The 22,993-nt window shown below is 36.3% G+C and overlaps 1 protein-coding gene across 2 annotated transcripts in view; it reads left to right on the top strand.

Annotated features, from left to right (window-relative positions):
- The window catches only part of LOC136832626 (uncharacterized), a 34,152-nt gene extending 18,013 nt beyond the window's left edge, over positions 1 to 16,139 (top strand). For both annotated transcript variants that reach the window (XM_067093877.1, XM_067093878.1), the window contains exons 5-12: positions 49 to 125; positions 849 to 1,062; positions 3,663 to 3,944; positions 5,402 to 5,555; positions 8,542 to 8,651; positions 9,018 to 9,102; positions 11,119 to 11,185; positions 15,454 to 16,139. In XM_067093877.1, the coding sequence (XP_066949978.1) occupies positions 49 to 125; positions 849 to 1,062; positions 3,663 to 3,944; positions 5,402 to 5,555; positions 8,542 to 8,651; positions 9,018 to 9,102; positions 11,119 to 11,185; positions 15,454 to 15,615 (1,151 nt within the window). In that variant the 3' untranslated portion in view covers positions 15,616 to 16,139. The remainder of the gene's footprint in view (positions 1 to 48; positions 126 to 848; positions 1,063 to 3,662; positions 3,945 to 5,401; positions 5,556 to 8,541; positions 8,652 to 9,017; positions 9,103 to 11,118; positions 11,186 to 15,453) is intronic.
- The last annotated feature ends 6,854 nt before the right edge of the window (positions 16,140 to 22,993 follow it).

Raw genomic sequence — 22,993 nt, 5'->3', positions numbered from 1 at the left:
AACTCGTGTCAATTTAGTAAGACTCAGTTTATCATTTATTGGCTACAGATGACTTCCACTTCATCAGTCCACCTCAAGACCTTCGCTACAACCCAGGAACCACATATAAATACCAGCATCAAAATGTAAGTAACAGTATTGGTAGTTACAGTGTTCAGTGAATGACTATTTACCAACACTATACAGTACACTAGAAATATATAACTGGTACAATAGGGAACAAAATTGAAGCATATGCATTCAGGGATCCATAGATTTTGCCTAAAGCACCACAGTTTCTAAAACCTGATGAGTGAAATATTTTTGCTCTATGTTGTCAAATGCTGAAAAAGATTACATTACTGGTATACCACCCTACTGAATTATCCAGCAATCCTAACAGATGGTTTTGTTAATAATATTAAAAATAACAATGAAAAAAAAAGACCAATTAAAATTAAAGTTCTTCAACATATAAACAACCCTGAAGCTTGTGACAAGATTCTGACCTGATAGAAAATAAAGGTTTACGTTCCAACGATGCAATATGCAGCAAAGGGCATTGCAGTTGGTGGATTTGTAGTTTTAATAGCATTATTCTAAGTTTTCATAAGTATCTGGATCATTATTGTTAGTCTGTTATTCACTTTGTTTATTTTAAACCCATCACTGCTGTACCTATTCCTCATGAGCAACTATGTAGATTGAATTACATTCTTCATCAACAATGTGAGGCCATATTTGGCACAAACATCGACAGAAAAGTTACCAAAATGTTACTAGTTTCTACTACAGATAGGCTGGATGAGTAAGACTTTATGTACTCGGTACCTCAAATTTCCTAAAATATTCTACCATTTTATTAACAGGGAGACACACCTTCAATCAGCTGGAAAAATCTTGAAGAAAATGTCAGTTTCTGGGTAAAATGGCATGGAGAAATCAGTGGCGATACCAGTCATGCAGAAACAGTAGATAGTGAAAAGATGATTTCACTACCGCCAGGCCTCTGGAATATTTCTGTTCGTACAATGCAAGGTCAAAGTGCTAGTGAAGAAACGTACACAACAGCCTCTGTGAAAGGTAAGTACGGTATATGCACCTCATTGCTGCTACAATAATTTCTAATGCTTTTTGCTTACCAGTGCTTTATTTTATTACTCTTGGAAAAAATCATAAATAATTTCTTACATACGATGGGTGACCATTCTTTTGAAGTATTTAAAGATATTCTGTTCAAAAGTCTAAACATTCCACCTTCACTGCTTCTTGGAAAATTCTTCTAGATATTCAAAAAATATATAATGAAAATTCTCTTAAATTATCCTCCAAAGTGTTAGCATTATATGATTGACAGATTGACAATATTTCTTGGGAATATTTCCCAAGTCACACATCCTGGATGGACGACACAGTTAATGTTAGTTTTAGCTATGAACTACGATCTCGGTTATGATACTTTGTTTCATTAATTAGTGAAAATTTTCCCAAATGCAAAAACAAGAAAAAAAATCCAAGGATATCACCTCAAAAGAAAATGAGAGAAAAAAAAAGGCAATGAGACTAGAACCAGGGTAAAAATCCAACATTTCTAAAGTTCCTCATCCCAAAGTAAATCTAATGGTGTGGCTGGCAAGCAGTTGGAATACTTTTTTCAAAGAACTAGTACCACTTGAAAACAAGTTACAGTAGTACATATAGTGCCTGTTCCCCTGGAGGATGTCAGTGATGACAGTCATGTACTGTAAACACAACTTATTCTACTTGCCTTGCTTGCCTGTATGATCAACATGACCTTATCTATGTTTTGGGACAATTTCCCACCTCTTAAATGCTGATGTGTATGCTTGTTCTTTTCATTTTCATATTATTAAATCATATATTTCAAACTCTGAAAGTTTATCTTTTTTCATAAGTGGGTTTACAATCACCATGGGATGTAGTAAATGATTACTACTACTTGATAATTATAAGACCATACCAGCATTATTTTCTTTACTAAGGACTGATTTGCTGGGTACTTTAGAGAATACCCACTAGTAATGTGGACTGTAAAATGTTTACAGTCTGATGCTAATAAAGCATCTCCAGTTGACCAATTCAAAGACTAATACTGTTATGAGTTGGATTTTTTTTCAGATATGGATTACATGAACAAACCTCTGACACCTAAATAAGACCTTCTGCTTCCCATTCCTTACTAGGTATACCTAGACCTTGACTGATAGCAGGACCTTCACAACCTCCTAGCAGGGTTACCTTTATCCCTTCCAGCCTTAGAATTTCTCTTATTCTGAAATGCTTCAAAACAGGGGATGGGGTATTACCCTCTGAGACCTATAAGCATTGAAGCATTGGTCAAAGGAGGAAAAAAAGCTTCAAAGCAATCTAATAGAGCTGAAAGCTGTCTTCCTCACCCTGAGTTTTTGGATTATTTTTTCAGTATGACAGTAGGAGTCATGTGGGAGAATTCCATGGCTGCAGTTTACCAAAGAAATGAAGGGGTACCAGATCTCAGAAAATGTTGCCTGGCAATACAGACCCCTCCTCCCTGGGTTCACTGCACCTGATGCCAGGCTACTCCACAGTTTGTTATTCTTTGCCTAGCCAATAGAAGCAGGATGAGAAGCAGACCTTACCAATTGCACAATCAGGGCTGCAAAACCATACCAGCAGGGGGCAAAATCTTATACAAAATGAGGTTCACAATTATTTCTACTGTAAAGCTCATCAAAAGCTGAAGTTAGAAGGAACAGTATTTCCTTTAAGTTGAGAATGGCAATTTAGAATGGATGTTAGAAGACTGAGCCTAAGCATCTAAGGATGAAGTTAGGATGGCTCATGAGATTCAGGCTATTTCAACATCTTCAGCCCTTAAGAGGAACATTAAGTGGAAAGCATTCAAAATTTGATTCATGGCTTTCTGCAACTTTTGTTAAGTTTTACTTGAGACCTAGATTTATGATATATACAATCCATAACGTTGTATCCTGAAGGAAGCACATTCCCCTTACAGTCTCTTCATCTCTTATGTTTTTGGCAAGTTTCTCATTTGGGCTTAAAAATTTATGAACAGTGCTGCACTTTGTGAAAGCGTATCATGTTGAAGTACAGAAGAAAAAGTAGAAAACATGGCCTTATTAATAAAGAACCAGTGCAACTATGAGACCCCTTATTAGCCTCAAGAACTTTGGTTTCTGGAATACATTTACAGTACTCAGAAATTTGCCTTTCCAGCCTGCTAATTGCCAAACATTTTTTTTATCCAAAAGAATCCTGCCCTCTTAAATAGTTATTTTGACCAAATAATGATGAGATTAGTGTTGAAACAATTGAAATTTTTGTAAATAAAAATGCATCTCAACAATACAAACCCATTAGTTTACACACGAGGCCCTCTAGTCTTGTAGAAAGTCCCGACAACACACAAATGACTGGCAATTGTTAGTGCCACTAGGGTTCCAAGATGTGTGGTCAATGAGGGTGGCACTGTTTGGTTCGCTGACTTGCACAGACAGGCAAAGAAAACTGATAGGTTTGTCTTAAGAAAATTAAATTTTGCTTTTTTGTAAATCATACTTGAGCATTATTTTTCATTTTGCTACAAAACAAGAATAAATGAAAGTTCTGTAAGTCTCCTACTGGTATACACTACTGTACATTTGTAATACTCTTTCATTTAGGGCTGATTATATACTCCCAGCAAATCAGCAGCAATTCCCTGGCAGTTTCCTGGGATGAATGGCCTCCCCCACTGTGGCCAGTGCACTACAATGCAACACTAAAGCACAAAGAGGTTATTTTGCAGCAATCACCCCCTATCTACTGCTCTGGAAACCACACAGACTGCCAGTATCAATTTAGCAATCTCGGTGTTGGTGTGCCAGTAATGCTGGAGATTTTCATTCAGAATGAAGATGAGATATATGTTCAAGCATCAGATACCATAATTGAGGCAATTGGAGGTGAGTTTTGGTCAAAATTTTTATGATTTATGCATGCTAGTTTCTTTACCTGTCAAAGAAAAAACATTACTGTGTATTTACACTTTCAATATTTGCATAAAATAATAATAGCAAATTGAACTATGAACCAATATTTTTCAATCGCTTGCAAACACACAACTATGGTACCTCTATAACACATTTGAAAATCTACCTGTTTTTAATCTTGAAATATTTAATCTATAAATAAGAACTTTATTTACTTGTTATAATAGTCATCATACTTTTTACAACCAAAACCCAATTTAGTAAAATTTTGCAACAACAGAAACCAGGCATCTGCTCACTGTAAATGGAAAATCCCTTTGTCAGGGAGTGCTCTCAAACTTTATATAAGGATTGTTTTCAGTGGAAGCTGACTAGACTAAAATCTCTGCAAGAAAAAATTAAATGTCTAGAAAATAAGCACTTATTATACAAGTCTGTATTTTTATAAAAACACATAAATTGCTTTCTGTAAAAGCTCTTAATTATAAATGCTATAAAAGATGCAAAGGCTATCTATTTGAGTAAAACTTTAAGTGGAAAAAAGATTTTTGATGCCCTGCAAGTATATAACAATAGTAATAGTGAAGACAGAAGATAAAAAGTAAGTAATGGTGGAGGTCAGACCTTGGAGGAGGTAGAAAACTTCTGAGTCCTTAGCATCAAAATGCATTATAAAGTTGGAATGTGAAAAGGCTGTATGAGATTGTCAACAGTCTGGATAAGATATAAAGATATTGCTGGATTACTGTAGTGATAAATCATAGTATCCCATTTGTAAACAGCAAAAATTTATTTTCAATGTGAGGGCCAGGGGCAATTAAAGAATATTGATTCTGGAAAGACATAAATTCAAAATGCTGAGAATCACAGCTGCAGTGTAATGAGAACCTGGCATTACACTGAGGTCTTTTCCCACTCTTCTGTCAGGTATTTACACATTCTGGTAAGCTCATGGATGACAACTTCTCCTGCTTTCATTAAACTGCTTTTTACTCCAGACAGCCCTTGGTCCTTCAATCTTTCCAAAATCCTCTAGTTCACATTAATCCCTTCTCTCAGCAGGCTTTTTAAATGTTGCCTGAATCATTCCAGTAACTCTTTCTATTTTAATTTGCTGATGCAAATTTTCCTAATATTCCCCTTTTACTTCTTTATTCAGTTTCTATATTCATATCCTTTGAGAAATGTACAATATTATGTAAACCACCTCTTCTCCCTAACTCATATACATTGCTGGGTAACACCTACTTTCAGCTTGCTTCTCTCATGAACTACTAAAAAACACATACCCATGGCATACCATCTAGGCAAGTTTGGGAAAATACTTCAATTTTGGCCATTCTCAAGCAAAATCTTAAAGAGAGATCTGTCATTGCAAAATTATTATATGAACAACAAAACCTCACCATTTTTTCTATTCTGTTTTTCAGATGTACACCACCTTATGCAAGATTACTCTAATGAAGATGAAGTTGCAGTAAAGTGGGCAGAAGTAGAAAATGCCAATATCTATTTACTAAGTGTATACCCTGACAAAAACTTAACGGTGCTTAGATTTCGCACTATTGTTACACTCCCTACAAGGTAAGAATATTGCACATAAAACCTACAGTTTGCATTTTCATAAAACTATGAATAAACCTGCTTCCTCTCAGTTGTCTGGGCATTACCATGAATATCCAGGGACCAGATCTTAGTACCTGGTAGTGGCTTGCCTTCATCGCCCCACATCTTCGCAGCAGATTACTTTTTCACAAAATCAGATGGGGGAAACTAAGGGTAAAAGTAAGAGCAGCATCAACGATGTACCTAAGACACAGCAAAAGGGTGCAATAATTGCAATCATTCTTTTGCTAATCAGTCAAGGTGCCTGCTTACATGGTCACAGACCCAACAGATGGCAACACCTCTTACTAATATGAAAGAGAAAATAATATATCTATATACATAATTGTAAATAAACATGAATTGTTACTTGGTAAAATCTTTATAATCTTATTTAGAGACATCATTAGCTTAACATTCCAGGTTATATACCCATCATATGTGTGTGCTGTAAAGTATCTGACGGTAAAGGTCTGAGCCTTGATTTAATATTCACAGAATTGGGTTTAAAAAAAACTTGTAGACTACCTTAGCATAATCGATTCCTGTTCAAAAATAAAACTACTAATTGTAAGTTCTTTCCTGTAATAAAGCTTATAAATAAATTTGATAATACTACAAAGAGGGAAAAGCATTATGAAACAGTTTATTGACCAGAAGCTGGCAATTAAAAAAAAGTTGTGTCCTTCAATAAAAACATTAGTAAATCTGCAAAGTTGAGACCAGGTGACCCCAGAAGTCACATTAACTGGTGAATTGACTGAAAATACAGGATGCTTTACAATATCAAATACAAAAATCATTCTTCTGTCCGAAATTTTAGTTTACAACTTATTATTACAGATTCTAATATCCATGTCTACATCTATGCTGGATAAACCTTGTTTGAGGATCCTCATTAGTATCTGAAACCTCAAGAAATCTAATATATATAATAAAATTGGATACTCCTATTATTGTATTTGATGATAATAGTTAATTAAAATGTAAAGACTATCTAACTTCTCTGGAGACTGGTACCCAGAGGCAGTTCTGTCTTAAGATCTCTACTGCTACAACTAAAACGGATGTGATCTGCCTCAAGCCTTCCAGACAATTTTCCAGAAAATTCTTACAGTACTCTGGTAGCAAGATCCAGACAATCTTGTTGTAGAAGTCCCTTTCAAGCCACAAACACAGGAGCTACTGTTATTCACAGATGTTTCAAGAGAGATGAGGCACCATATTCCTGTATTTGTTAGCATCAAGCAAGTGTTCCAAAGGAGAAAAAAAAAAAAAAAGGACCCAACTCATCAATTTCCTGGAACTGAAGGCAGTATTACTGGCACTTCATGCCTTCACTCACCACCTGAGTGAAGAATGATAGAGGAATAAAAACTCCGACCATTGTCATCTTGCCATTTGTGTGGGCAAAGGAACAGAATGTTATTGTAACTGCCAGATTGGTCTCAGAAGTACAATGCAGTGGTCAACATTCTCAAGGGTGGAACAAGTCCTTCCCACTAGGTAGTTGCTTCACCCAGAAGTCTGCAATGAGATGTGGAAAATGTGGGACACTCCCTTGGTGGATCAGTTTGTGACTAATCTAAACAAAAGGCTGCTAGATCAGATATTCTAAAGAACAGATACCTTTAAGGTTCCCTTGAATTACAAGGAAGTATTTGTCTTTCAAACATTTTCCCTGATTATGCCACTGCTATTCAGGACTTTTCAATCAACCAACAATATGGTGTCCCAGGTTGTCCCACTCTGGCCTTAACAGAACTGGTTTCCAGACTTACTGTTTAGCTAAACCAGTCTCACTTCTGTCAATTCCACTATACACTAGGCCTAGTCAACTTACACACCTGGAGACTGTCTTTTGTATTTGTAGTAGAAGAGGCACTGCCCTGTAGAGGAGTAGTGCATTCATTGCACCTCATGTAGGGATTACTTAAGGTTCTTTGTAGTCCCTTCAGCCCCTAGCTGCAACCCCTTTCATTCCTTTTACTGTACCTCCATTCATATTTTCTTCCATATTACTTTCTATCTTACTTTCCATCCTCTCCACTAGTTTCACAGTGCAACTGCAAGGTTTTCTTCCTGTTACATCTTGCAAATCTTTTTACTGTTAATTCCCATTTCAGCACTGAATGAACTCATAGGTTCCAGTGTTTGGCCTAAACTCTATATTCTATTCTATTCTAGAAGAGGCACCAATTTGCATTATGCCAATATTTGTTGAGCAGCAGACTTTTTATCATTTCTATGTTAACTGCGTCAGATATCAAGGTGAGCAAAGATACTAATATGGAGTCATTAAATGAACTAAGACAGATGTGCCCACATTTTGATAAATTTCCTCCCAGAAGTCTCAAACCAACTTGCTGGGACTTACTTATTCCTGGTCCTGAAACACTTATTCAGCTTAGCATATGAACCCTTAAGACCATGATTCAGTCAAGGATCAAACCATAATACTGTAACTCCCTTCTTACTGGCTCTTACTTCTCCCAGCATGAAAACAACACCAAGAAAGGGAGGATCTCATCTACTTTGTCTACCAACATGGTTACAAGAGAAGTATCGAAAAAACAATATCCTTCTCACTAAGACTTAACCATCACATTCCATGTGATGGTTAAGGTGCCTGAAATTATTGATGTGCCTACTTCTCTAGATTTTAAGAGAAACACAGTTGTTACTTTGATGAAGAATAGTTTCAGTACACTTTTATCTCTGAAATCAAACTCACAAGTCCCTTGATATAAACTATTGTGCCTGTAGTAGCAGCAGACTAGGTTTTAAGGCCCCAGAGGGGTGGAGGGGATCTGAAAAAGTTTCAATTTATTCTTAGTGCTAGAAGACCTTCCATTTTATATTTAACTACTGAGGATTCTTTAAAGTATTGTCCTAGATTTGTGATCAAATAATTATACAGTAATCTTTTCAAAGCAGAATCATTTATATTTCCCTACTCCTAAAGGTTGCCCCTGCCCCTGAAATCGCTGGATGATAATGTTGTGCAACTGCAGCCTTGCAAAAGCGTAGATCGATGTGGAAGCCTAGTCAGTGTGACTCTAAGTATGGAACCAAGTAAGTACATTTTTGGTAATGTATTTTTAGTTTGCAATTTCAGTAGTAACAGTTCCAATTTTGTTAAATTCGTTTAACACTATCAAGTAACTTTTACACTAATTAAGATTATGAGAAAGAGATAAAAGTTATTACAATAGTTGAGTCAAATTAAGATGACTCCAATGCTATTTGCTAAAACAAAGCACCCCAATTTTAACTGTGAAGCTTTAAAACTAGGGAGAAGCTTTCAGGAATATTCCTCATTCAAACTAAAATTTCTGGAATTTTCTACCCTTTATTGTAATTACATATTAACATTTAGGTCATAAACATAAAAATACGTTCCAAAATATCTTCTAATTCAATGCTCTTTTGTTTCTGTAGCCCCACCCCACAATTCTAGGTTTTCAGTGGTGGGGATAACGACTGCACTTCTGCTCCTAGCTTTTGCCATTTTCATTGGAATTGGGTAAGTATTATCTGACAGACAGCCATGAATCATGGGTGTTCATGCCAAACAAACCATTGCCTTAATTTACCTGATCATTTTAGTTAGAAGTGAGCAACCATGTCCTTACTTATCAAAAACTGATAGTGGTCCTGTTAGCATAGATGATGTGAGAGGTTTCTGCAAGGCATGGCCCAACTGTTAGCCTGGTTGGTAGAATCCCCTAAGGGTAAGACCCCATTACTTTTCAGTTTGTTAGGGTTTTCCTTCTCCTAATTATCACATTGGGCCTTTTGCAATTTTGCATTATCCTTGACCATAATCATTAGTTCACGTATTTCACCAGGTTCTGCAGTCCTTAATATGTTTCAGTCCCATAGAAATAATAATAATAATAATAATAATAATAATAATAATAATAATAATAATAATAATAATAATAATAATAATAATAATAATAACACCCAGCAACGAAGGACAAGAAGATGAACTAAGAGATGATGACACAGAAAACGACAGGAATGATGAGCTACCAAACAACGACACACAAGGAAACACCGAAGACATAACAGAGAGGTCGGAATGAGTGGAAAAGATCAGACAGTGGATGAAGCCAGATACTGTAAAGAAGGAACAAAGATCCCCTCCATGAAAGCCTACAACACAAAGAAACTAAGGGAGAAAACAAGTGAAGTTAATGAAATGAGACTAATACACACCACCAGTATCATAGAAACAAATAACCTGGCATATGCAGGAGCAAGACTAGCAGTAGAACTCATGGGTTTACAAACACCAACACCACCATCACAACCAGCCCAACAGAAACCAAAACAGCAACTGCCTTGGAAAAGGCGCCTGGAAAAACAAATCATGGAGACGAGATCTGACTTCAGTAAACTGAAAGAAATGGCAGAAAAGAGACTAAGAAGAAAGAAAACAAGAGAGGAACTGAATGAGAAATACAAAGTACAGGAGAAGGGACTCAACAACACAATATAAGATATAAAATAGAGGCTTAAAACCAAAGCACATAAGACCCAACAGAACATAAACAGGAATAAAGGATACCACAGAACAAACTCTTCAGAACCAACCAGAAAAGACTATACTATATAGCCAGCTAAGATGGGAAGACAACCACCAGGAAATTTCTGAAGGCAAACCAAGTAAGAGACTGGGAAAACATATGGAGCAATCTGGTATCACACAACAAACATGCAACATGGCTCCAGGAAGTCAAGTCAGAAGAAATGGGAAGAATAAAACAAAGATCCACTGAGATCACGACAGACATAGTCAGACACCAACTAAAGAAAATGCCCAACTGGAAAGCCCCAGGTCCCGATGAAGTCCATGGATACTGGCTCAAAAACTTCAAGGCCCTACATCCACGAATAGCAGAACAACTCCAGCATTGTATCACAAACCACCATGCACCCAAATGGATCACCACAGGGAGAAAATCCGTAGTACAGAAAGACAAGAACAAGGGAAATATAGCAAGTAACTACAGGCCTATCACCTGCCTTCCAATAATGTGGAAGTTACTAACAGGTATCATCAGTGAAAGGCTATACAACTACCTCACTGTTGTGACTGTCATTGAAGAACAAGAGAAGTGTGTGTGTGTGTGTGTGTGTGTGTGTGTGTGTCTGTTTTCTGGGCATGCACAATGCAATCTGGAAGAAAAGCTATTTATAATTAACGGGTTTGTGAGAAAACATGGTTTAATTTATAAAAACATATAAACAATTTTTATATTTCATGACTGAACTGTTTGGGGCAGTTCTATTAGTGAAGATATTTAATTCATCTGAATCTTAATACAGTTCACAATACATGTAATGTACTGTATTATAAGAACATGTTCAGGTAAAGAGATAGCAAAGGTAGACTTTTATATATCATGACATCTAGATAAGAATGAAAATGAAGGAAAGGATGCTGGGATTTACTTGGGCATGTAGGATGAAAAACTTTGGCTAATGTAAGTTTTTTCCTTTACAGCAACATTAACAATATCTTTTATTTCAGGATAAAGAAAACACAGCAGCAATACTATCAACAGTTCGAGGAGTTAGAAGCTGAACCTCTCATACTGGTAAGCAAACCTTAGTAACAGAAAAGAAATTTTTTCATCTCAAACCCATCATTCATATAAGCCCACATTAATGGTACCTTAATGTCCTAGACACTAAAACTTTGTCAGAAAAATTGAAGAAAGACATCAGAGCCACCTAGAACCTGACATTCATCAATTATCTGGTTCCGTTCTTGTTTACCTGTAATGCCAGTTACAGCTAGTAAGTCTCCCATACTTCTAGAAGGGTGCTCTGTTTTCAGCAGGTTTGCATTTCCTTTTCTTTTTACTGATTAGTTTTCAAAACAATTTATATTTGTTGGGTGTTGTCCTTAATATTTGATGTTACTTGATGTATTACCAAACATTCACTTAAATTATCATTAAATTCAACTATTATTCAATATTTTTCCTTTCATATACTTTCTGCCTTAGCATGTTTTCAGTTTAGGAGCTTACTACAGTAATACTGTAATATGTATTTATAATAGCAAATGTTTTTGACTGGTTCTTCCATTTTTAATTAATTGTGCCATCAGTTTACTTCCAAAGGTTTACTGAGAAAATTCAGCTGTCTCTTCATGTCTACTAATGAGGAGGACATCCACCTCCTGCACAGTAGTCGCCATGCCAGGTGTGTTTTGTCTTGTCTACCTGTGAGATGTGCTGTGACTGGTCTCCTATCCAGTGGTTGCTCTTCTTAAATTAAAGGTCCTATTAAGGGCTGAGGTTTGACATTTAGTCCCGCTCTATATTGGAGTCCTGTTGCATCATGCCCCATAGTTGGTCCTCTTGCAGCAGCAGTTAAGGAGTGCCCATCCTCCAATGATGTCATTGCTGTCAAACCATGGGTGGTCAAAGCCCCTCATGTCGCTCCTGCCGTAGGACAACTAACGCATCCATCAAGTCTTAACAGCAGCTACCTTGCCCAGCTGAGGGAGTACTTGTTCACATCCTTTCATAAAATCATAACCACTGTAGCACAGGTTTGAAGACATTCCTTTGCAAAGCAAGCAGAGGTGTAAGCCTATCCCTGCAAGGCAACACTGTAAGACAATCATATAGACAGCAAGTGACAGCAACAAAGGCAGTTCCAGTACCAGACCAGCCACAGATCTTTGTGAAGGCACCTGTGCAGGTTGCCATCCCGCTGCAAGGAATCAAGACATTTTCTTGGAAAATCACACCCATCCTCAGAACTGTCACCTTGCAGGTCCAAAAAATCAAGGCAGTGGCAGGAGTCTCCATGGAGCACCAAGAATCTGGAAGCAGGATGACAGTAAAACAAGTACATGTAAAAGGATAGTACTACTGGCACACACACACAAAAAAAAAGGCTGGTCCGCAGATGCAAACAATATTGACCATTACTGCAGCATTATCACAGACGTAAAGAGACCATGTATGACCGCATTTGTGGTCACAGAACACTGTGACCATGACAGGGCCATTGTTAGGGGTAGGAAATTTGTCTGGCTATGTTTGATGTTTGATGACTTACCCTCTGACTGTCTCAGGTTTCCCACTAATAAGAACCCATGCAAGTCAAATAAGGCTACGACTAACAGTCGTCACTAGCTAAGACAGTACACAATTCTCAAGGAAAGCATTCTCTCATACCTCTTTTTCCATGAATGTTTTGTTACTGGCTTCTGAAAAGAGTACCAATGGTGCCATTCTACCAGATTTTAACAAGCTTATGCAACCCCATACAAGAAGTTTGATACTTTCTCTGCTGTCTTCCAAGGTACCTGTTATGCCAACAAAGAAGACTAGATTTGCTGCTATTCTGGCACACTGTACATAGTTTACCTGGATCTGGAGATGGAGGAAGTACCAGAAAAGATGGCAGCCTTACAAGACAAAGCATTATTTTCATACATTTTGGATTGGGTTTGCAGCTCTTCTGACCTACAAGAACAACCGAAATCTATAAATTCTTAGCAGCAGGGCTCCATTCCAAAATGACTAGTGATGACACAGAAAAGCTTCTGTATGGCATCATATAGGGCATCTGGCACTGACTGGAAGGTAAAAGTTGACCTTGAGAGTATGATACTCTTAAGTTTGCTGAATCTAAAGTTGCACAGATTTTAAGGTAACCAAAACTGACTCAGCCTTTGTCCAAGAGGGTTGCTTCACCTTTTTTGCCTTTGTCAGTTACTTTCTCTACCAGTGAGATTGATAAAACAAAGCTTTTCCTTACAGAATTCTTGGCACTCTTCAACTGGGGCTACCAATTCACTGTCATTAGGAAAAAAAAAGTCACCAGATGATATTGTTACAGCAAGAAAGATTGTGGTGCCTCTTGATAACACATCAATTTTTCACTGGCAGATGATCATTCATTTTCTTGTCAGTATTATCAAGAGGGAGAGGGACTTGGGAATGTGGGGATTTTATGACCCTCATTTTTTTACACATGCAGGTGTGAGACTTGGGTTTCATGAACCCTTTTCTGCTTTCTAGGATTTGGTCAGAGATTCAACACCAAAACCTAGAATTCCCCTAGTAAGTCATGGACAGGTGACAAGACATCTTTGTTTGAGTTTCATTAGTTCTTCTAGGACAAGAAATCTTATCTGTAACACATGAATTCATGCAAGGCCGGGAAGGACCAACAAGCTACAGGAACTTTGACACAGTAAGAGAGGCAACCTTCCAGGCATTTATTAGCTCTGTAAGAAGATCGTAGGCATGATGTCAACCAAGGGGAAACAAATTCAAACCTCTATGCAATCTTGCACTAGAAATATTTGTGTATGCTGAGGACAATGGCATCCAGATTTATGTCAAGAAGCAAGAATTACCAGTTCTCCCATCTTAGTTGTCAATGAATTCAGAGATGTGTAAGGCTCCTTGGCATGTGTACAGAATATATTCAGTAGATTTCCTTATTCAGCTCGACTTGGAGCAATTTATACAGATACATTCCCTCCATTTGGCATCATACAGCAAATGCATGGCATCCTTTGTTGATCCACGAACTTGAAGATGCTAACAGTACCAATACTGTAGCTCCATTGAGGCCTCAGCAGGATTGGTACCTAGACAGTCTCACTCTACTTGTATACAACTCCAAAAGTCTTTTGTGAGAGAAGATGTTTTCCCAACCACATTTCCATCTTTTTGTTGGTGTTTAGGTCTTCTAGAAACATCACTGAACTCCATGACCTTTCTGGGAAGGTGTTGTACGCAAGAGCTGATCCTCAATTGGCCTTTCTCTGCCACCTACTAACACCCAAGATTCTACTGCTTTTTTTTTGCAGGAAGACAGGAAAGTATCACCCTGGATATTCCTTTCCACTAGTCATGCCAAGAAATGGATTACTAGAAAAAGGATCTCCTTCTGGTTCAATAAAGTGATTCTTGGAGCCTACTGCAATATCTTAAAAGCAGAAGGCAATGCAGAGTAGGTAATTCTTGGTTCATGAGGAAACAGTGTCTTTAGGTTTTGAAAAGAAACTGGAAGTACACTCAATTTTAAAAACAGGAACTTGGATATGCTGGTCAACGTTTGCTAAATTTTGCTTAAGAGGTATCACTCATAAAATTTGTAAGTATTCATTAGGATCCGTAATAGTTACGAGGCAGCTTGTTACTTCATGGGAGGGTGCAATGAATTACTCATCTGCTTCCTTACAGCTCATTCCTCCTTGCACACTAGGAGAAATAAAAGTTCTGGGTTCCTCAAAAATGATTACGCTTGCCATTTATGAAACCTTATATACTTAGATAAAAAATTTCTAAGTTTTACTAATCTTGGGTGTTGGGAAGATGAGACTCTTATGTGATTTCTCTAAGTTTATTCCCAGGAGCTTATTCGCATGAATTTTACTGATACCACTCAGCATTCTGGGTCATTAAGCAGCTCACCTTCCCACCTAAATAGCAATTTGGAATCTATATGAATGAGGAGTTTCAGATAAACAAAATTTAGAGTGTCATGACACAAAATTTATTTTTCAAGTATAAGACTACCAGGCATATACTGTACTTTTACATATAACCCTCTTGTGAATGGCAGATCCTGAGGCTCTTGATGTTAAGCGTTTTGGGTCTACTAACTTTCTTATGTCCTCCGGGCAGACTGAAGTGTCTGGGATACTTTAAGACCATGAATGTGGACATAGATGATGGATTTGTACTAAGAGAAATTTGCTATAGAAATTCTATTATTTATAAATATTTAAATATTTAGATGTAAATAAATTACAGTTTCACCACTATTTATTCCACCTGACTTTGAGATGTATTGGTTAACTCACTAATCACAACCCATCTTGTAGGTGAATGATGCCTGGAGGAATTACCCACGGTATGTGCCAGAACGTGAGGCAGGACCTTCCAATGCTTACCAGTGCAGAAACGGAAAAGACATAAGAAAGGGTAAAGGAAAGAACAAGAGCACTAAGACTACAAGGGAAGTTCTCATCCATGAAGATCCATGAAAACACAAGCTAGCTTAAAACATCAACATCCTTGTTTGTGTCATGAAAACAGACAACTAAAGTTACTTTAAACATAAAACAAGATGGCAATTTAAACATTAAGCAAAGGCATTACACTGCACACATCTTTGGTAAGAATACTTATCTACAATGGCAGAGCTAATTTATTTTTTAGTTTGCCTAAAAATTTTGTGGTTCAAGATGCCACTAAGCTATCAAATGTGTATCCAGCTTAACAGTGAGAAGGCAACATATAGATTATGAAAACTTCCATAAATTATAAAAACTTATACTGGTATAAATTTACAAAACCAAAGAGAACATTTTATCTGTCAAAGAAATCTAGATGCTAAAAATATACAAAAATTATTTCTTGAAGAATTTTCAAAACACAATTCACTCTACTGATTAGTAAATTCATTCTGACTCTACAAGTAGTTTAAGGTAAGATGGAAGTCTAGAAACGGCGACAAAACTGGAGCAAGAAAAGCCTAAGCCATTAGAGAGCCAAGAGGAAAAAGAAATGACAGTGAGGAAAATTAAGACAATCAAAGCAATAATGCTGGAGCCATAAAAGACATTGCAAAGAACCATTACTATTCCTTACAGAATGCAACTCATGGCACACTTTATGTAGTATTCCTACAAGGGTGTTTCAACAAAATGATGGTGGTATAAAATAACTGGAATTTTTGTATTTTTCTATTTGAAGGGCAAAACAGGAGCTCATAATCTTTATGTTCTTGCCAAACCAAATTACTTCAAATGAAACTAAAGTGTAAAAATAGTAATTAATGTAGTACATAGATTTAAATTTTTAATGTTATGATATAAACTCATTCTACCTGTTATCTATTGTGCCTTTAGTAATACACAACTGTCTTGTACACATTAGTTATCACACAGTAAGCTTTTCTTGTCAAATACAGTTGATGTGAAACCACCTGAGCAGAAAATATACAGCACGGTGTAGTTTATAAGCATGTATGTACCAGGCATCATCTGATATCATCCTCTTCATCATCATTTCATGTCATGCTCTTCTTTATAGGCTAGATATGAGTTTCCTCCTTGTACAGTTCTACCTGAACACCCATGTGGTCCAGGTCCCCAGCTACACCCACGCTTATCAATTTTCTGAGCCTCCTACTAGTCTTTCTCCTGGTGCTACTTTCATGTCTACCACTCTCCTGGCCAACTGTTCCTCTCCTCTTCACAACATTCAGCCAAACCTTCTCAATCATTCTTTGATTCTCAGTGTGTTTTTCAAAGGCCACATCTATCAGCAACTTCCTTTGTATGATACAGGCTAATCTCCCAAAAATACTTCAGCCATGAATCTCAGTACCTTATAGCTGCATCTCTTCAGTAAAATCTGTTCCATTTTCTTTGTAAACACTTATGACTCTCTACTTCATAGAAAAGTCCCCTCAGAATCTAAGAAGAATGAGAATGCATGCAGGATAGGGGTGAATGAGTCTGTGTAATCGGTCAACAAGCTGATGATGAACCCCCAGGGAAGATATATGGAGCAGTAGAAGCTGTGGAAATTTTCTGCATGGGAGCTCATTCCTGATTCACCAACAAGCTGTTTCCCCTGAAAAGGGTGGCTCCACACATAAACTGATCATTGTTTAAGTTGAATATGGCAGTGACATTTGTCTTCTCTTTTCTTGGGAGCCACCCCTGTTAGGGGAAAAGGCTTAATATTGTAGTATTGCAATAAGTATGTAAGCATATATATAAATATATCACTGTACATATATATAATATATATATATATATATGTATATATATATATATATATATATATATATATATATATATATATATATATATATATATATATATATATATATATATATATATATATATATATATATATATATATGTGTAGATATACATATATATATATAAAATATATACATATATACATATACATACAGGCAGTCCCGGTTTACGGCAGGGTTCCATCCCCAGTGGCGTGCCGTAAGCTGAAAATTGCCGTAACCCGAAGCATCATAATTATAATGGGAATAAATAGCACTTACAGCGCCGTAAGTCTGGGTAATGACACTATAAATCCAATTACAGCTCCAAAAAATTGGGGTTAAGGGCGCCATGAGCTAAGTACCATAAGTCCGAACAACATAACCCACACCTGACGTAACCCGGGACTGCCTGTATACTGTATATATACTGTGTATGTATATATATATATATATATATATATATATATATATATATATATATATATATATATATATATATATATATATATATATATACATACACACAACTGGGTCAAAACATATTCTTGTCTCTCTTGCTAGTTGAGTGCATTAAGATACTGTTGACCAACCATATGTCAAGCCAAATGGCCTAAATTTGAAAGTCTGGTCAGGTAAGGATATACTGTATAAGGATAAAAGTTTTTTAAAAAATATAGTTAATTTGATATTAATGGATTATTTGTGCTTTAATTATTAGTTTGATACACACACACACACACACACACACACACACACACACACACATATATATATATATAAAACAGATAGCATTCAGAAATGCTGTAACTAAATATAAAATGCTGACAGCATATCAATAACACTAGGTACCCTATAACAGATGTAAACTTTGAGCAAAGCAGACTGAAGTACAAGAATGAGATGAGAATAAGTAAAAAAAATGCACATAAATAATTTTAAAAAAAGCCTCAGTTATCAAGAGAAAGGTGGTATCTTTAGCTTAAAGAATATGGAACTGGCATTTATAAACCTATCTTTTAGCAGTGACAGATTTGTAATAGAGATCTGATTTTTGTTATTTTTTTAAGGTGCACTATATGAGAATTATTTGTATATTCATAACCCAAATTGATAAAACTTTTTTTCATTAAAAATTATTATGGTTTTATTCCATGCTGATCATTACTTTCTTATTTATAAATACTTAATATCTGTGGTATTAAAGTATTTAACACAATGAACTTCATTCAAATAAGCTCTACTATACAGTATACCTTTTGTTGACTTAGGAGGTTAAAAAGGGCCCTCAGAAATATGATAAATGGAACAGCCCCAGGAAAATCTAGGACAACAAAGGACTTAACGAAAGCAGTTGGAGTGCCAGTCATCCTTGAACTTACTAGAATACATGAAACCTGATAAAGGAAAAGATAAAACACAAAGAAGAAGAAAAGAGACTAAAGTAATGGCATGGAAATAAAAAGAGGACACACTACAATGTGGAAATTACAGAAGCATAAAAGCTTCTTGATCTTGGTGTGAAAATATGGGAGGAAACTTTAAATATTGATAATTGTCAGTTTGGCTTCATGCCAAAGCAATCAACAAGACACAGCATCAATATTAAAGAAACTACACAAAAAGTACCATACAGACAGGGATTCTATCACACTTGCAGATCTCAAAAAGGCATCTGATGCCAGAGTATCAAGACAGATCATCAAATGGGCATTGTGATGGTAGAAGGTACAATAAATGCTCATACTGTCAGGTGTATCAGAGGAATTTGAGATAAATGATGGAGTTCATCATAGTAATGAAAGAAGCTATAAAAGAGTATGGAAAAGGGGGCACCTGAAAGCTACTTTATGCAGATAATCCAGTGGTAAACAATGAACCTGAGGAATTGATAGTGTAAATATTCAAAGGGTGGATGATGAAATGGAAAATAGGGGACTGAAAATCAACCAAGGCAAAACAGGAAAAAGAGCCAAGTGGTTGTTGCAGATAAGGTAATGAGGTGAACTTTGTACTGTGTCTGTGGGCCAAATATAATAGATGATGTTAAAAGAGGTGCATAAGTTTACAAAAATATCTGGGAGGAGTTCAGGCAGAAGTTCAACATAGCAGGCAAGAGGAAGAACTCATTTCAAATCTAAACCAAAAAAGGGAAAAGCTGATTTAAAAAAGTTTATGATAATGACTGAGATTAAAACCTGATTTAGATATATTTTTACACAGCTGGTCAAAACTAGGAAGAGAGATTTTCCCTGACAAATATACCTGTATTTATACTGGAGATGATATGGAGAATGTATTTAACTAAATTTTGAAATATAAAATTTCAGAATAAGGTTTATCTGCTTCTATTTCTATCTAAGCTAAATTTAGGAGGGAAGCAATGATTTTGAAGACCTACTGTTATTTTCATCCTGTTGGGCATCACTTTCTGCTTGGTAAAGAATTTCCTTGACTCATGCTCTGAGCCATTCATGTCCAACAAAGACAATAGTTAAGTCTTTCTACCGAAAGTCCCTATATGAGATAGGGTAGCTAAGCAGGAAAAAAGGAAACCATCATTTTGAGCCAATCTGTCTCAATAAAGTCCTAAGATGATAAGGATGTTATCATAGTGGAGAACAGGATTTCATCAAGTTTAGAATAGCAATGATTGAAGTATACTATATACAAATTAAATTTAATATTCTTGCAATTTCAAATCCTTAACTGCAGTTTTGATATTACCAAGATACTCTTATGACATTTTCCAAAGCATTGGTAGCCTGATATGCAGTGGGAAAATTGGAAAAAGTTAATGGTAAAACTACTGGATTGCTCTGCATGGACTATTACCTTGGAAATTGATTTTTCCTAAACTTTAGTGTTGCAAATGAAGGAGGTGGTGTTGTTTGTTGTCAGGCAATTATTAACCTCATATCTACCCAGCATGGTTGGGGACCCTTTGGGAATGTGGGGTTTTGGAAATCATTGGGAGAAAGTCCGGACTGCCATGTTGTTGTTATGGAATGGTTCCAAGCATGTGCAAGTCATTAGGGAGCCATATGTTCAAGAAGGGATTGGCTAAGGAAAAATAACATACCCTATTCTAACCTAACAGGCTATGTTACTTAGTTGGGGGCGGAGGTCCCCAGACCCTCCGGTGAAGGAAACTCCACTTTTCACCAAAAGCTCCATTATAACACTGCCCATGTGTGACAGCATTCCAGGATGGCCAGCATGAAAAAAACATATTAGTTCTCATGTTGATTACAGGTTAATTACAGCTGACTGCCAAAAAATAACGGTAAATTGTTAATAAGCAACCAAAATACTATAGGAAAAGTCAATTTCCAAGTTAATGCCTGATGCTGAGCAACTCCAAAGTTCTACAAAGTTAATATATGCACAGAAATGCCTGCTAAATTCTCCCTTTTCAATAGTGATTCTTACTCACATGATGGATTGTCCTTGTATCTAAATGTACTGCAGGTTAAATCTAACAGATATTGTTTTGATGACTTATAAGATGCTATAGGCTAGCCTATTGACTGACAATGCTGTGGAATGAGGAGAAATTTAATCATGGTATAACGCTGCAGACACATAAATTTCAAACAACTAATTTAAAAAAAAAAATCAAACAAATCCTTGATATCTGGTGAAAGGGAACCCCCCAGACCCCCGGTGAAGGCAACTCCACTTTTTACCAAAAGTTCCCCTATATCTGCACATGGACAATGGCAAAAATATAATCAGTTCTGAGGTTAATTACATGTTAAAAAATAACATTAAATTCTTGATAAGCAACAAAATACTATAGTAAAAGTCAATTTCCAAGGTAATACCCGACGCGGGTATAACACTTAGTTCTACCACCTGGCCACATAGGTTAGTTTACAGTAAATTTGTGACAACTGGTTAGCTTAATAAAAGGATATATAACAAACCCCATAAACGTCTGGCTTGATAGCTAGTAGGGAGTTTTGCTGATTCAACTGCTTTCCTTTCCCACTGATTTCTTAAGAAATAATCTTCTACCTCAACGGAAGTTTACACAATATTATTATGATGAAATTCACAACGACTCTTAACGTAGTATCAGACGACAGTTACCGTAATTATGTTCAGGTTCAGAGTTAGGCGTTGTCTTTTCAACGGCCCCTCAATTGATCGTGTGATGTTTTTCTAGTTTTTAATGTTTCCTTGCTTCCTTCTCTTTTGTCTATTTCTCGACATATGATATAAGGTCACATTTTATAAGTATTACATTTACCGAATCAAACTTCCCAACTATTTCATCTCTGTAGTTTTCATATAGTTGTAGCCCAACTTCATTGTTTTATATATATATATATATATATATATATATATATATATATATATATATATATATATATATATATATATATATATATATATATATATATATATATATATATTCCTATAAAATAAATGACGCTTCCATGCCTAGTTCTAGACTTTATTTTCATCTCTGTTGTATTTGTGTATACCTTTTGCATATTTTTAATTATTGTTTTACAACACTTCCCCTCTTTTTCTTGTATGTCCAAGTTTATCTTTTCTTTATCTGTTCTTTCATTTAGTGGTCCTCATACTAGCCTTCTCTAAAGTGACAATAGCTGTAGTTTTCGGGGGACCTAACATTTTCCTTCATAACCAATTTTCAATCCATTTCAACTTCTCATTATCTACTTTTGACAAATTCTTTATATTTGCTCAATACAGAATCGAGGGAACTGAATACCCTTCCAAAATTTTTTTTCTATCATAACATTGTTGCAGCTTTCCATAATGACTAAGTATGTTACCTTTGCCAATTTTGGTCTTTTTCAAGAGTTTCCTTTTTTGCGTTTTGAATATATATTTTTAACCCAGTCTTCTCGGCGTCCTTTTCATCGCTAAACTTAACAGAAGAGAAAATCTTACAACTGCTTCCATCACATTTTATGTTTCATTGTTCATTCGGTAGCCTAACTCTCGTCCTTCTTCCAGTGAGACGTAACTTCATAACTTATATACTTTAGACCGCTGATATCGGTCTCACGATTTCTGTGGAAGCCTTAAAGTTTAACCCAGAGATCGTAGAACTGCCTGAATATCGAAAGAGTCTGCCATATTGACGGAAAGGCTGAGCGACGTTTGGCGACGGGTAACATTACCCGCAAAGGACGAACGCCACTCACGAGGCGACCAGACTGTATTAATTACGATTCTGCGGCAGCCGTGAAAGAGGATAGTGGTGTGCATACCTAATTACGAGCGCTTCATTACCCTGTATGTCTTAGAAGATTCATAAAGACTGGAGTAAAGGGTGTATTAATGTCATTAGGCCAGAACGTAAAACTGGCCATGGATAACTCGGTTTTCTGAAGGCTCCTCAGTGAACCTTTGTTCCTCAAGAGTAGGCAACTGTCTAACTGAAGTGTCACTAATGCTTTCATTCCCAACTGCGGGGGTTTCTCCCACTTCCACCTTTAGATTCTCGTACCTTTATCTCCTTTATTTTCCGGATCTTTATCATGCTGTCTAACCACTCCAACTCCTTTTCGCTTACTTAAGTGCCGAATGGCCGAAAATCCCCGTGCTTGGCTTGACAGCGTAAATTT

The sequence above is a fragment of the Macrobrachium rosenbergii genome, chromosome 50, assembly GCF_040412425.1.
Source record: "Macrobrachium rosenbergii isolate ZJJX-2024 chromosome 50, ASM4041242v1, whole genome shotgun sequence".
In the NCBI taxonomy this organism is placed as follows: Eukaryota; Metazoa; Arthropoda; class Malacostraca; order Decapoda; family Palaemonidae; genus Macrobrachium; species Macrobrachium rosenbergii.
Note: the sequence above shows the minus strand (reverse complement) of the source record. Positions and strands in the feature narration are given on the sequence as shown.